General features: G+C 39.7%; 1 protein-coding gene across 1 annotated transcript in view; it reads right to left on the reverse strand.

Moving 5' to 3' along the window:
* hibadhb (3-hydroxyisobutyrate dehydrogenase b) overlaps positions 1-16,900 on the reverse strand; it is a 112,521-nt gene that overhangs the window by 71,372 nt on the left and 24,249 nt on the right. Inside the window, exon 4 of the mRNA XM_055659902.1 lies at positions 16,117-16,238. Coding sequence (XP_055515877.1) covers positions 16,117-16,238 — 122 coding nt within the window. The remainder of the gene's footprint in view (positions 1-16,116; positions 16,239-16,900) is intronic.

Consider the following 16,900-nt stretch of genomic DNA (forward strand, 5'->3'; position numbering starts at 1 on the left):
CAAAGCCACCACCAGGTGTCGCTACATGTGGCTAGTTTCTACCTCTATTGGAAGGGACCAGAATCTACCGGGATGAACAACCACTCGTTCAAGGGGATGAGCTTTTTTGTGGCAATGGTTCTAAAGCCATAAGAGGATAGTCACAAAAATGATCTTGCTGTAATCATTTAGGTAGGTGGAGGAAGAATATTTTTGAAAAGGATAGCTGGTCACAATGTTGTAGGAAAAGTCAGCATGTAATTTAAAGACCTTAATGATATCATTTTTATATCATGACGTATGCAAGAACAACGAGAAAGCGTGGGTGTGTGTTTTGAGGAGCAAGGACGAAACAGCAATTTTGAAAAGACAAGGAACAGAACAGAAGGCAGTGAAACATTTATAATGTTACCAGTCATAGGGTCTTGCAAGGATTCTGAACAGGCTTCCATTTAGAGTAAGGAAAGGATAAAGATAAACTTGACAGATATTATCTTCCTCTGCAAAAAAGTTCAGGAGTAAGTTTTTTTTGTTGCAGACAACAGGAAGATCCAATAGCCTCTGCTTTGGTCAGAGAGATCTAATGATGTGTTTCAAATATGTCCAGATTTGCATAGTTTAGAATTAAGAGAGCAATGGCAGACGCCAAAACGGGTGGAGAACCAGCATAACAGAAATGGTCTTTGCTTGAGAAAATGACAAGAAATTTGTTGCCGAGCGATGCAGATTTTTGCTCGGAAAATAACAACAAAAAACCCCATCTGAAGTAATGGGCAGCAGGACTGGTTTGGACAGGCCATGTTTTACAATGCAAAATACACCTAATACAAGTGTGCTTTATAACACTGAAGGCCATCTATGACCAAGTGTCTGTCATCTCAAATTTATCTTGCACCTTTCATAATATACAATAATTGGGATAGTCATATCCATCTTTTATGACTACCAACTGCGAGTGGGAAAAGGACCAGATATCAGCATTTTCATTTTTCAAAATAGAAACCATCAGTCTAAAGAGTGCCAGCCCTAAAGGTCATCTGTCCATTCCCTCCACAGGTGTTGCCTGAGCCGCTAAATTCCTCCAGCGCTTGTGCTTAGCTCAAGAGAAAAAGTCCTGCATTTCTCATGGACATTCCTGACTGTTGATAGTTATACTGGTACTTGTCAACATGTGTTCCAAATGCAGCACAGGTCTGCCAACGACTTAATTATATAGACACTTGCTGATCCCAACAGTGTTAGTATATTGATTCATCAGTGCTTCGCACATATACCAGATGAACCTTAACCAGTTAACACTAGTTAATACATAATCATGGTACAGCCACTTTGCAGCACGATTTGTTGTGTTTTCCATACATTAATGCCGAACAGCAACACACAAGATCGTCTAAGGTGCAATTTTTAAATAAACTGCAGAAGGCCGGAGTGGAATTTATGTCACTGACTGCAATTGTCAAGCAGCTATGGAAGAATCATCATTTATATACTCCTACACATAAAAAAAGCATTGCAGTAAGATTTAGTTCTAAACTGAAGATATGTCGTAATGTTGAAGGTTGATCTATAAAAGAACATCAAAGCAAAGCTACAGGGGGAGAAAAACATTCATATGCGGGGGTGAACATTCAGACCACCTGCAGCTAGAATACTAGGCTGCCGACAATATCCAATGCTGTCAGTTTCTGGCATTTATGACCATCACTGGTTTCCTCTGCCTCCGCAGTAGCTTCTGAAAACCTACTGAAGATCACAGTGATCTTCTTTCACAAAATACTGTATTTCAGGGATAAAGTTCCATAAAAATGTACATATGTTTACACGAGCATAGCATGGTTTATGCAAACTGGGCAACATTTTATCTACTTCCAGTTAATAAATACTTATGTTTTAGGAACTACCATCACAAATTAAAATATTTTTCTGTTTATAAGTGAACACAAAGGAAAGAAACCTAAACTCAACCTGGATAAACAACCTAGATCACAACTGGAGTTCTGGATTGATTATTGGTCACCTCACTTTGGCAAGAATATGAAGAGCATAGAGAACATACAGAAAATATTTATTAGAATCATTCCAAAGTAAAGGGCTTTAGCTGCAGGTTACCCTGGGGAGACTTGGGTTGTTCACTTTGGAGTAAAGGTCAAAGGAGATTTGACAGAGGTGTCGCTTTGGTTCATGGACCAGTGGTCACAAATGTAATGTTTTGGGAAAAGATAAAAGGTGAATACGAGGAGAATAATTTTCTTAATCGACATATATACAGAAAGTACTCATGATCAGAATACACTTTCTGCCTATACACAACAATCAATCAAAAGGGAAGTGATTGATATTTTGAAGAACGATTTACTGAAATACGAAAAATTTGCTGAGCTTCTGTTGCCACCTTCTGTTTTCCACTACTTGAAGCACAACATCACGGGCAGGAAGGCAAGCGGTTGCCATTATTAGTTGATATAAAAAACATAGAAAAATAGGTGCAGGAGTAGGCCATTCGGCCCATTGAGCCAGCACCACCATTCAATACGATCATGGCTGATCATCGAAAATCAGTACCCCGTTCCTGCTTTTTCCCTATATCCCTTGATTCCTTTAGTCCCAAGAGCTAAATATTGTCTTCACATTATTGCTCTACATAAATCTTCCACACACCTATGAGTTACATGAAATAATGTTTTAAACTTATTTCTGAGATTTGAAATATACCTACAAACTAAACCAGGGAGGTAACAGAGAGAGAACTTCAGTTAATACATTTCACTCTCATATAAACCAGTCACGTGAAAACATTGGGTGAATCTGATTGTACCTGCACACTTCTTCCACAATTGGCAGAGTGTAAATCAATCCACCTACTGTAAAGCAAAGACATCATGGATACACAAAAAGGCACTGGATTATGACTGGTTAATTAAGGTATGCGTGGAGCCAATGCATTATGTTGGACCCTGGCACTAATTAACAGTAGATCTAATTAACAGTGGAACCAGTTGAAGGGCTGCATTGACAGATTTCCCAAAGCACAGTACAAAAGAGAGCATTGGAAGAGTCATTCATCTGAATCAAGAACAAAACTCAGATCTGAAAAAAAATCTGAAATGGCATGTTAACATAATAAGCAAAAGGAAAATCTGAAAGCCGGTAGGAAAAAGTAAATTAATCAGTCTGAGCGTGAAAATGAAAGGCAACAAGCCAAAGTACATGTCAGCCAGAAACAGCAAGAGTCCACAACAACAAAGACAGCATTGTTGCGAGGAAAGTAAAAGACTTGCACTTATATGGCGCCTTCCATGACCTCAGGACATCTTTACAACCAATGAAGTGCTTCTACAGCACAGTTAACAATGAAATGTTAACATCAAGACCTTTAACAACCACCTGAGCGTACAATCAGGACATTGATTTAGCATCTCAACCAAAAGGAAAATGGACTCTCAGGAAACAAAACTAAAACTAAGGCATCAAGACCAATCACAAGTAAACAACTTGAAGAGAAGCAAATACAAATAACAGCATTGAAACTGACAGATCAACATTTTCTAAAAACCAATAAAAATCCAACAATTTTCTTCCAAGGCTGAAGGAGTATGTACAACAATTTATAATAACCCCGAGCTGCATTGATTCAGTTAATACACTGTGATCTTAATAACTGGAAACAAATACACCCTTAACAAAATAACATTAGCAATTAACGGAAAGGATTTCCAGGAATCTTTTTGTAAGGCATACCATTTTCACATTTGTTTATGCATGTGTGTGCACAAGATTATGAGGAAAATAGCAAAAAGATTTTCACCATATAATATTAAACATGCTTCTTCATTCACCCTTTCTTCAAAACCCACTTTTGATTAGGCCCACTTTGGGATTCATATAAGAGCAACACAATTTCATTAGAATTTCTCAGGGATTTTAATTAAAATAAAAAAATAAAATAAATTATTAATTGACAACATGCACACGTAATAAATTCAGGTCTGCGGGCGGAAAGAAGTTGAATACATTTGTTGCCTGATTAATGGCACAACTACACAACTTATTTTGTTCACAAGGGTAAATTCTTTCCCTGCCATAAGAGTTAAGTTACGAAAGCTAGATACAGGTTTCAATTGTGCCTCTTTGAAAGACTCCCCAGATTTGGCTATAATGCCATCTACTGGTGCGTTACATGAGGGTTAAGAAGTTAACCCATATTCAAGATTCAAGAGAGTTTATTGTCATGCGTGCGTCCCAGATAAGACAATGAAAGTTTTGCTTTGCTTCAGCACAACAGGATACAGTAAGCATAAATACAGGTCAGTATGTCCATATACCATTGAATGCATATATATACACACACACACATAAATAAATAAACAGATAAAGTGCAATGGGCTATTAATGTTCAGAGTTTTGTATGTTGAGTTTAATAGCCTGATGGCTGTGGGGAAGTAGCTATTCCAGAACCTGGATGTTGCAGATTTCAGGCTCCTGTACCTTCTACCTGAGGGCAGCGGGGAGATGAGCGAGTGGCCAGGATGTTGTGGGTCCTTGATGATGCTGGCAGCCTTTTTGATGCAGCGACTGCGGTAGATTCCCCCCCGATGGTAGGGAGGTCAGAGCCAATGATGGACTGGGCAGTGTTTACAACTTTTTGCAGTCTTTCCCGCTCCTGGGCGCTCAAGTTGCCGAACCAAGCCACAATGCAACCGGTCAGCATGCTCTCTACTGTGCACCTATAGAAGTTCAAGAGTCCTCCTTGACATACCGACTCTCCAGAAAATCTTCTCAGGAAGTAGAGGCTCTGATGTGCTTTCTTTATGATTGCATCCGTGTTCTTGGACCAGCAGAGATCTTCAGGGATGTGCACGCCCAGGAATTTGAAGCCCTTGACCCTCTCCACCATCGACCCGTTGATATAAACGGGACTATGGGTCCCCATCCTACCCCTCCCAAAGTCCACAATCAGTTTCTTTGTTTTGCTGGTGTTGAGAGACAGGTTATTGTGTGGGCACCATTTGGTCAAACCGTCGAGCTCACTTCTATACTCTGACTCATCTACATCAGTGATACGTCCCACAACAATGGTTGCGACAGCGAACTTGATGAATCAGAATCAGATTTTATTCGCCAAGTATGTTTTGCAACATACGAGGAATTTCACTGGCCAGGTCAGTCATACAATTAAAAGCAACAGACTCAAAAACACATTTTAACATGAACATCCACCACAGTGACTCCTGCACATTCCTCACTGTGATGGAAGGCTAAATAAAGTTCAAGTCTCTTCCTTTGTTCTTCCTCGGTCGGGGGCCTCGAGCCCTCCATCGGGGGCCTCTCCCGAGACTGCAAGCCCTTGATGGGAAGTCCGCAGGCCACGGTGGGAGCGATCCCAGGCAAGGGATCCGCTCCGATGTTAAGTCCGCGCCCCGCGGTGGGGCTCACGACAGTCCGAGGCGGCTCCCAGCTCCAACGATGGTAGGCCGTAAAGCCCGGAGAATGTGATCCAAAAAATGATCACATCTCCGGGAAGGTAAGAACTTGAAAAAAAGTTTCCCCCGATCCCCCCCCCCCACTCACATAAAAACAAACTTTAAACAGACGCTAAAAATAACAAAAAGGTGAATAAACGAACAGACCGCCGGCAGGGCTGGCCATCTCCCCGGATGATGGTGTTCGCACTATGAACCGCTACGCAGTCATGAGTATAGAGCGAGTACAGCAGGGGGCTGAGCACGCAGCCTCGAGGTGCTCCCATGCTGATTGTTATCGAGGCTGACACATTTCCACCAATACGAACAGATTGTGGTCTGTGAATGAGGAAGTCGAGAATCCAATTACAGAGAGATGCGCAGAGACCCAGTTCTGTAAGTTTGGTAACCAGCTTGGAGGGGATGATTGTGTTAAATGCCGAGCTGTAATCGATGAATAACAGCCTGACATATGAGTTTTAGTTGTCCAAGTGGTCCAGTGCGGAGTGGAGAGCCAGTGAGATACCATCCACCATTGATCTGTTGTGGCGGTAAGCGACCTGCAGTGGGTCCAGGTTTTTGTCGAGGTAGGAGTTGATTTGCTCCATGATCAACCTCTCAAAGCACTTCATCACCACCGACGTTAGTGCCACTGGTCGATAGTCATTGAGGCACGTCACCTTACTCTGCTTGGGCACCGGTATAATTGATGCCCTTTTAAAGCAGGTGGGAACCTCAGAAGTGAGAGGTTGAAAATGTCCGTAAAAACTCCAGCCAGTTGGTCCGCACAGGTTTTTAGAACACGACCGGGTATGCCATCAGGTCCACGCGCGTTGCGAGGGTTCACTCCTCTGAAGGATTTTCTGACGCCAACCTCAATGACCGTGACTGAAATACCATCACAGCGAATGGGGGCTAGAGAAGGCACATCAGTGTTCTCCCTAGCAAAGCGTGCGTAAAACGCATTGAGCTCGTCAGGGAGTGAAGTTTCACTGACATGTGTGCTGCCTCCTGATTTCGCCTTGTAGTAGGTGATTGCATTCAGGCCCCGCCACAGCTGCCGAACATCCGTCTCATCCTCCAGCTTGGAGCAGAAGTCCCTTTTGGCCTTTTTGATGGCCTTATTTAAAGTCTTTACACAATTGCAAAATATTGTTCCCGCCACAGCTGCTGAACATCCATCACATTCAGACAAAAACAAAATGCATTCAAATAATTTACTGATCAATTTTACGACAATGAAGATAGTTTCCTACACATCAAGATATACTCTCATCCTTTCCCAGAACTTTAAAACCTTAGAACTCCCTCTGTTTATTGTGATGCACAACCTTCAGACTTTTACAACTAACCATTCCAGGGAACAACTTTGATCTCCCTGCACTTCGATCCATTTACTGCTTTTAATGTGGGTCTTGCCTTTCAAATTGATTTAACAATTTAAGAACTATCTTGAACAAGACAAAGCAGTATATGCCACTTAAAAGAATTGTTCAGCTATATTAATTAATTCAAAAGGGTATAGTAAATTGTTGTATCCAATTTACAAGTTCTAGGGGGCTATGAAGATCAGCACAGATATGTGAAAAGCTACACTAACAACGTAACCAATCTGCAATACCACCTTACACTTGACTGAATGTTGTTTGTGCAGTTATTGGCATCTGCATTTCCTTCAAAATACCCATCATGACTGAGCAACAATGCTGTAGATAACGGAAGAAACTTGGTTGGCATGGATAAGGTGGGCTGAAGAGCCCGTTTCTGTGTTGTAGAGCTCGATTACTCTAAACTGAGAACTCATTTACAGAGCCCTGTTCAAAAGGCTGTATAGATTTTAATGCTGGGGAATTTAAATGTTTCATTTTCAAAATGAGCAGCAGCAAAAAAAAGCAGACACATAATGTGTGCCTTCAATAAACTTGACAGGCAATTTCAATGCACGTCATGGCGAGCAGTATGAAATTGAGTAGTCAATTGCAGGCCCTCATTTGCATATTTTAAAAGAAAATTAAATACAGGAAAAACAAATTACGTGGGACTAGAATTTGCGGAACTTCGGTTATTACCTGCAATTTATATTCTCCTGGAAGAATGTCCAAGGCACAGAATATTTAAAAATCCAGCAATAGCATAATTATCTCACATATGAATGAATCGTCCTACCCTCTTTTGGAGAGGCTTTAGAAGAGTAGCATGAACAAAACCCTTTGTATCAAAATCTTGGAATTTTATTCTAGATTGAAGTACTCCCCTTTTGTTAACAAGTCATGAGTTTTTTCACAAACAAATCTAATATTGATGCACTTGATGAGTAGGCCTAAATCAGCTCAACACTCGGGTAGGACTGTTCTTGCTTTCTCTCCTGAAGTTCTGTTACAAAATACAATACAATACAATACAATTTATTTGTCACTTGAACCTCATAGAGGCTCAAGTGAAATGTTGTTTCTGCAGTCATACATATAAGAAAAAAAAGACCCAAGACACAACACAATTTACACAGACATCCATCACAGCGCATCTCCACCTCGCTGTGATGGAAGGCAAAAAAAACCGTATCTCTCCCCTGCACTTCCCTCTCCCCCCGATGTCAGAGTCAAAGTCAGAGCCCCCGGCGGGCGATAACAATTGTCCCGCAGCCATTAACGCCGCGCCGGGTGATGCAAGGCCGCGCGGTCAGCCTTACCAAGAAGAACTAACATTTGATCAGAATCCATTCAAAGCAGGTTAAAAACCCCAAACACAACTTGACTTGGAAATACAATACCCCTCCTGCTGCATTGCCAAATCAAAATATATTACATTTATAATAAAGATTATTATGGATGCATCAGACAGTCACAGAGAGATAAAGTACAGAGACAGATAGCACTCAAGGTCAGTGTCGAACCTGGGCCACTAACGCTGAGGAACTGGCACCACTAGCAGCACCAATGTGGCACCCAAGGTATTCGTAACAATCCAGTGGCTTAAAAAATTTTACAAATCACCATCTTCTCGGAGAAACATAGAAACACAGAAAAATATGTGCAGTAGTATGCCATTCGGCCCTTCGAGCCATTCAATATGAACATGGTTGATCATCTAAAATCAGTACCCCGTACCTGGTTTTCCCCCATATCCTTTGATTCCTTTAGCCCGAAGAGCTAAATCTTAGGTGGGAGATTGCAACCTTCACGTGGTCCGCCCTGTTTCGACTAATGCAATCAACCCGGCGTGCACAATCAAATAAGATCAAATAGAACAAGTTGTCCTCCAACTTTAGGCTGTACACTCCATAGGCAAGAAGAAGCTAAATCTAACTCTCTCTTGAAAACATCAAGTGAATTGGCCTCCACTGCCTTCTGTGGCAGAGAATTCCACAGATGAACCATGGATTTTTTCTTGTGGGTAACGCACTGTTATGATTGTACTGTGGAAGCGATCATTTCATTTCACCACCTTACATCCAGTTACTTCAAAATTTCAAATTGAATTATTTTCATAATCATCATTTAGAATCAAACTGATAATTAAAAATATTTTAAAAATCCAATGCAATATTTTAATATTATATTTAATTATTATAAACATGATACATTTGATGCACAGTGGATGAAAAGAGTAATGATTAGTCATAGTACTTTTGATCAACCCAAGCTTCATTGATGTATTTTTTTGTTGAATATTGTTTGAATTTCTTTAAAAGTTTAATACTTGTTGTCAGGGTCATGAAAAATCCGCAAAATATTCCTGTCTGTTATGAAATCTAATAGACTGATAAATCATTGGAAAAGGGATATTCACAGCCACAATGATAATTGCTGCCTCTTGACGCAAGTGTCAACAACGAGTCACAATTCAAATGCTCCAAACGAGGGCACTTTGGTAAAATGCTTTGGAAAGGAACACACATGTATCATTATTAAAGCAGAACTTTCAAATCAATTTACCCCAAGTCATAAAGAAAGCAGCCAGCAGGAGTTTTCAAGTTCTGTCAAGAGATTTACATCTACAAATCTCAACTCCAGACCAGGCGCCAGCTGATAAACAAACAATCTAAATCAAGGACCACACAATCCCCATATCCTAAAGTTTATGGTGTTGGGGAGGTAATTTACAACCGAGCTTCATTTTCCACTAAGTCCTGAGTTGAGTAAAACTGTCATTAACTCAAGTTAGAAGACTCTAAAGTTATTTCAGCATTTGATGTGTACAATACCAGACATGTCTTTAAATCAATGACAGATTGATATGATTGTGTGTGTCCACAAACTCCTATCATATTAAACAAGGTAATTAGAATGTACTGATTTCAGCACTGAATTAAATAGGTTTCATTTGAACTTCCTAAACTCCACTTAAAACCAATTCAACTTACTTATATATGACAAAATAAATTGCTTCCTGCCCATAAGTTACTTATGCCAAAAAAATTAATTCCAGTTTATCACGCAGCCAATTTATATATTATTTTAAATAAATAACTTTACAAGCCATTACCAGCCTTCCTTTTGAAACCATTACTAGCTGCTACAAAGCTTGGTGTTGCCACACAAAACAGAATTAGCATACAAGGCTCCCAATGCTTGGTTAACATAAACAGAGATGTGGCTGGCTAGTAACAATGAAAAATTGTAACATAAAGCAGGTTATACTTTGTGACATTGCCAAAAGTTTCATTAATGGAGGCCAACATGAGATCTAGAATGTCTTGAGTGACTTGCTCCTTTCCACAATGATATATCTATGAACTTTCAAATTGGTTAAGATACTCCAGTTATACACATCAAATCACACAAGATGTGAAAACATGAAAACATTAAAATAGCTGCATAAATGTTAACACCCGGTAGCAAATAATTGGGTCCAGTTGTACCAATGAAACAATATTGCAGGGATAAAACACTTGCCAGGGCTTTACCTTTCTGGTGAAGATTATATTATTATTACGTTAACAAAACACAATTGTATTAATGCCAGGAGAACTGGCAAAGGGGCAATGCAGTGGATTTGAATACCATTCTTTCATGTCAAAGATGAATTAAAATGAAGCCCAGACCTACATTTTGAAATCTGTATTTAATCCCCAGATCTGCCTGCGGAAAAATATACTACTTGATGTGATAATGATTCAATTGTTTCTTTGCTGTGGGTTAGCTGTTCAGCCGAGGATAAGTCCAGGGAGGTTGAAGTAGTCTTGGTATTTAGACTACCAGAAGAAGAGTAGAATTGCTTATCAAAATTTATCATGTAATAAATGTGAAAAAGACCACAATAGATTTGACTAAACATAATACTCTTGATACTTGAAATGGGCAGCTGTAACTTAAAGCCGAGACACAAAAACATGAAAAACTTCCTGTGTAAATCCAAGCGGGCTACTGATAGCCAATAAATTATGACCCAAGCTGCAGAGAAGAGTGGAGACGGAAATTAAATTATTCTTAGAAAACAATTTGGTCAATTACTAAGACATGTATACAGGACTTATTAATATAATTATTCTTCAATCACCGTACAGTTTGATAATGGAGGGCAGTAAATACAATGTCTTTATTTGGAAAATTAAATGCCAATGATGGATTTTAGAAACATAGAAAATTGGTGGAGCAAGGCCATTAGGCCCTTCGAGCCATTCAATATGGCCATATTTCTTTATTTCTTCTATGAAAAGCACTTTGGTTTCAACGCGAGTTGATTTAAATACAACTAACTTACAGCCAAAATCAATACCCGTTCCTGCTTTTTCCCCATATCCTTTGATTCCTTTAGACCTAAGAGATAGATCTATCTCTCTTGAAAACATCCAATGAATAAACAGTTTAGTTTAATTTAGAGATATAGGGCGGAAACAGGCCCTTCGGCCCACCGAGTAGGTGCCGACCAGCAATCCCCACACATTAACACTACCCTACACACACTAGAAATAATTGTTTACATTTACACTAAGCCATTTCACCTACAAACCTGTACATCTTTGTAGTGTGCGAGGAAACCGAAGATCTCAGAGAAAACCCTCACAGGTCACGGGGAGAATGTACTCTGTACAGACAGCACTTGAGGTCAGGATCTATGACCCAGGTCTCACCTCATCTCTCTGGCACTGTAAGACAGTAGCTCTACCACTATGCCAGCAAGCCACCTTGTTAAATGCAGTTTTTCATGGGAAGGACAATACTTTGCAATTTTGAATAATTATATATTAGGTAGGTTTTAGTCATGCATTATATTGACAGATGACTTCCCCAATACACGATAAAGTCTAATTTTCATTTTGTATGTGATAACTGAAAGTAAAAGATCTAACATACCAACATGATTAATTAGGGGAGGGTATTTACTTCCCTCCATGGAATCATGCATTGTATTTATCTTCCAAAATATTGTTCTTTTTGCAGGACATTATGTTGAAAACTAGTATTATGTATAGTTTCTCCCACCTTCAATACAGATCCTCAACAAGTAATTGTGCCAGCTAGCAGCAAAATTCCGGTGATCATCAAAAACTGCTGCTATCCCAAATGCTGATTTTACAATGATAAGCACTACACAAAGTAAATATCAATGAATAAACACCGAGTCCTCCAACTCTATTGGGTTGATTATGTCAGCTGATGTTGTGATGGGTCTTATCATAGGTATTATGGCCACATGTCATAGGAAGGAAATTAATGAAAAAATCCCAGATTTGCTTCAATCACTGACCACTCATGCTGGAGTCTCTCTGAAATTATTTTGAAGGTTCAGGTTATGATGGGTTCATAGTATAACAGCCTAATATCAATATTTACATTCTCTTACTTGAACAAGATGCTACCAGGTATCCAAGACCATAGAAAGGAGTCAACACCTTCCATGGTGAAAGGATGGCCAAAAATAAAAACATCCCAGAATGTGGTATATTGTAGTCACAAATGCTGGAGTAACTCAGCGGGACAGGCAGCATCTCTGGAGAAGAGGAATGGGCGACGTTTCGGGTAGAGACCCTTCTTCATACAGATAGTTAATCACAACTGATTTCCATTGTTATCTCCCAATCCCATAATTGAATCAGTAATAATTTGTGCTATAAATGGCCTATTCTAAAGACAAGCATTACAAACAACCAAGTCATTTTCAATGAGCAGACTTTTTTTTCAAATGCCATATATCCAATTCCATTTCCAACACCTCAGCAAATAAATTAGCCCATATCGCATGCAGAATGACATTCAGACATTAACAGATAAGCAGTAACATTCTCACCATCCAAAAAGCTTGGAAACTATCATTTTCAACAAGATAAGGAGAGACATAAACACCTACCCCAAAATTCAATGTCACAGCCATCACCAAGTTCCCCACCATCAACCAGAACAGAATTGGACAAGCCACATAAATAGGGAGGCCTCGAGATCAGCTCAGAGACCGAGTATCCTGTGTCTTATGGTGTACAACCTGACATCTTAAAAACGTTTTAGCATTTACAAGGCACGTGAGCAGAATGAAGGAATGATACCTGGATGAGTGCAACTTCAATAACATTCAAGCATTACATAATCATGCAAGAAAAAAGCAGCCCACTTGATCAATATTCAAATCACCAGCCTAAACCTTCATTCTTCTCCACCAATGGTCTTCATGGCAGCAGTCATAGTCAGAACAATATCGCATGGAAAAGGGCATGTCCAATTCTATCTATTGGCATTCTGGGCATGTCACATTTGCTTGCATTTGGACTATATCCCTCTAAACCCTTCCTATCTATATATGTATCCAAATATGTTTTGAAAGTTGTAATTGTATCTGCTTAGATAGCTTCCTCTGACAGCTCATTCCAGATACACACCATCCTCTTAGTGAAAAATAGTTACCCCTGAGATCCCCCTTAAATTTATCTCTTCTTACCCCAGCCTATGCCCCGTAGATTTAGAATCCTCTACCATAACAAGATGACTGTGAACCCCTTCATGATCTTAGACACCTCACTAAGTCATCCCTTAGCTTCCTACGCTCCAAAGAAAAAAATCCTAGTCTATTGAACCTCTCCCCATAACTCAAGCCTGCAAACCCAGGTAAAATCCTGGTGAATATCCTCCACACCCTTTCCAAATTAATGATATCCTTCATATAGCTGGGTGACCAAAACTACACACTGTACTCCAAGTGTGGTCTCGCCAATGAATTGTGCATGTTGCATCATGATGTCCTAATTTTTGTGCTCAATACCCTTCCAAATGCAAGCAAACATGCCAAAGGCCCTCTTTACCACCTCATCCCTTTCACTCACCACTTTCAAGTGTGCACTGTCTACAAAATACATTGCAATTTCCTCATAGAGTACTTCCCTGGCATCTGTAAAACTGCAATTACTAGCAGCAAGATGGTCGAGGGCATAGAAATATGGGATCACTACCACTTGCAGATTCTCCAACCATGCACCATCCAAACTTGAAAATATATCATTATTGTCACGAGGTCAAAATCCTGCAACTCTTAACCCATCAGCAGTTCACAAACATTTCAATTCCACTAGCTCAAGCGCATTTAGAGACAGGCAATAAATGCTTAACTTGTCAATGACACCCACATCAAGCCCCCAAAAAAGAGTGTTTTTAATAAAAGAGCTCCATCAAACTCTTCAGGCCAAGCACAAGCTCATAGCTTTCCATTAGCTCTAAGTTAATGTAAATCTTTCAGTGATTTGCATTGCAAGGGTTTTGGGAAATAAAAATCACCTAAGATACTCTAGGTCCATTTACACCTTCCAGAAAATGTGGTTACTTTGAGAATTCAACAACATTAAATACTGGGTAACTTCTAAACTATACTCCATTCCAGATTCTTCCACATCAAGGTATCCAGAAATGACAGAGCCAAACCTGCATTTCACCACCCATTTCTCAGCAGCAGCGCTGCAGCTTGGCGCCAACCCGTAGGTGCACCCTTTATGGGCGGGAACCTATTAACCGGATGGCATCACCCTGCTGCAAACTTTGCTGCCTCAAACACAACAAGAAAACCACCCAACCCTGAATGTGCTTGCTATCTACAGCTTATCTAAAAGTGTTTGCTGACTAAAATGGCATTAAATCACAAGAAACCATCTAATGCTTACAATCCTTCACATTGCTCCCCTATTACTGGTGGACTGAAAAATGACTGCTCTTGAAGTCAAACATGTACCCAGATTCTGCACACCAACCCAACTTTCATGCAAAGCTATATTCCATCCTTCCATCGCCAAATACCTGACACCTAACGCCAATTGGCACATGCTAGTGCATCAATATCCCTGGGGGATTAAAATGTAGTTATGATTAAAAATATATTCCGTGGGAATGGGAATATAAAAATAAATTTCCAATCATGGCTTTCTGACAAAAATCCAAAGGCCATATAATCACTGTCACTGTAAATCATTGGGTCTGATATTATAGCCTTCATTTACACAATATTTATTACAGAACAGAACATCTTTGGACATTATGAATCTGTTTGTGATAGTAAAGCAGAAGCAGATTAAATATCAAAAACAGATGCATATGCATGCAGTTTGTATCACGCAACTGCAACATAATATCTCACTCGGTCAAATTGTTCTAAACTATTAATTTGTATGGTGGCAACTTAGAGTTGCTTCCTTACAGTGCCAGAGGAGACTGGGTTCGATCCTGACTACAGGTGCTGTCTGTACAAAGTTTGTACTTTCTCCCAGTGACCTACATGAGTTTTCTCCGGGTGCTCCGGTGTCCTCCCACACTCCAAAGTACAGGTTTGTAGGTTAATTGACATAGGTAAAATTGTAAATTGTCCCTAGGATAGGATAATGTACAGGAGAGTTAGTGTGCGGGGATCGCTGGTCAGCGTGGGTCTGTTTCCGTGCTGTATCTCTAAACTAAAAAACAAAATTTACCCTGCACTATATATTCCCAGTCTGCCCGATAATTGACCCTTATTCCCAGTGCCTTTCCCACTAATTCTAGGTCAATGAAGTACTTAAACAGTTCGCTTGCATGATGACCAGTTCCAAGCACTGTTTCTTCTTCAACTTACATTAATGTCATTGTTAAGAATGCTTTAAAAATGAGTCACAGAGTAATAACTAGATGCTGCTGTTTGGCCACTCAAGGCCATGCTCTCTCAGAGCAACCCCACTTATTCCATCTCACCACTTTTTTTCTTGTAACCAATTATCCTTCACGGGATCATCATCTCGCCCCAATTTTCCTGCCACCCAGACATACCAGGACAATTAACCTATCAACACTCTTTTAGCATGAGAGAGGAAATCAGAGCACCGAGGGGCGACCCTTGCAGTCACAGGGAGAATGTACAAATCTCCCAATGGTAGCACAAGGTCTGAATTGAATCCAGGGCCCTGGAGGGGAAAAAACTTGCAACAATCCTGAAGAGTGAAGGGAATTTACAAGCTGCCGCTCTTCTTCCCTGAAATATTGTTATGCTTTTTGCAAAGATTCCTGTCTGTCATTAAATTTCATCTCGCTCATCAGGTGACTCATCCCAATTTATTGAGCTGGGAGAAGGATGTACTTTCTGTCCAAATACACACACATGAAATTTACTTTGTTTACTGATTTCTGCTCTGGTCAGTTAAGAGGAGGAAAAGTTAAACACACTCTACCTCCATGATGGACAGCTTTCTTGCAGGCATTTCTTTTATGAAAATGTCTTACTTCTTAAGCAAGCATACCTCCTGATACAGGCGCATCCATGAATAACGCTCCAGTCTTTTCTGCTGCTTTGGCCATTTCCTTAGAAACTACAGGGTCAATAGTGCTCGAATCTATGAGCAATGATCCCTTCTTGACTTTCCTGTGAAGAAATACCAAATTAGTTCAAGATGAAGCATAGCCTTCAAAATATTTGGCCATTGATTCCATAGACAAATCCTGCACTCCACGTGACATTTAAAAAAAAATCAATTATTGCCAAATCATACAAATTATTTAAAAAAACGTTCATCCCATTTTACTGAGTGAAAGCAACAAAAAAAGTTTCAATGGCATCACTAGGTTTAGGAATTTACTAAAACTTTCCTGTGAAAATCAGGTGGTTTATCAGCTGTAGAGAATATGGTATCTGAGACTTTCTGGTGAGGTCAAGAAGTGGAATTTGGAGTCGGGCCCTGCTTAATCTTCCTCCACCACCGGTCTACTGATTTTAAGAAAACTTGACATGTCTTGTTTCAAGAAATATCAGAGCAGGCAATAATATAACCCAAATAATACAGTTCATTAAATTATGCCAAACATCAGATCAACCCTTACAAATAAAATTGATATGCTGTAAAATTAACACTCTAAACTATTTTTTTTTAATTGCATTGTTGATTCATATTCAGTTAATATTGCTAATTTGTGTCTGTTTTCACACTGAGTACTTAAGATTTACAAGATTACAGTCTGGACCCAGTGATCAAATACAAATCCCTTTACATCGTACTCTCATTTTTTGAAATGTATGAATGCTATCAA

The sequence above is a fragment of the Leucoraja erinacea genome, chromosome 2 (genome assembly GCF_028641065.1).
Source record: "Leucoraja erinacea ecotype New England chromosome 2, Leri_hhj_1, whole genome shotgun sequence".
Classification (NCBI taxonomy): domain Eukaryota; kingdom Metazoa; phylum Chordata; class Chondrichthyes; order Rajiformes; family Rajidae; genus Leucoraja; species Leucoraja erinaceus.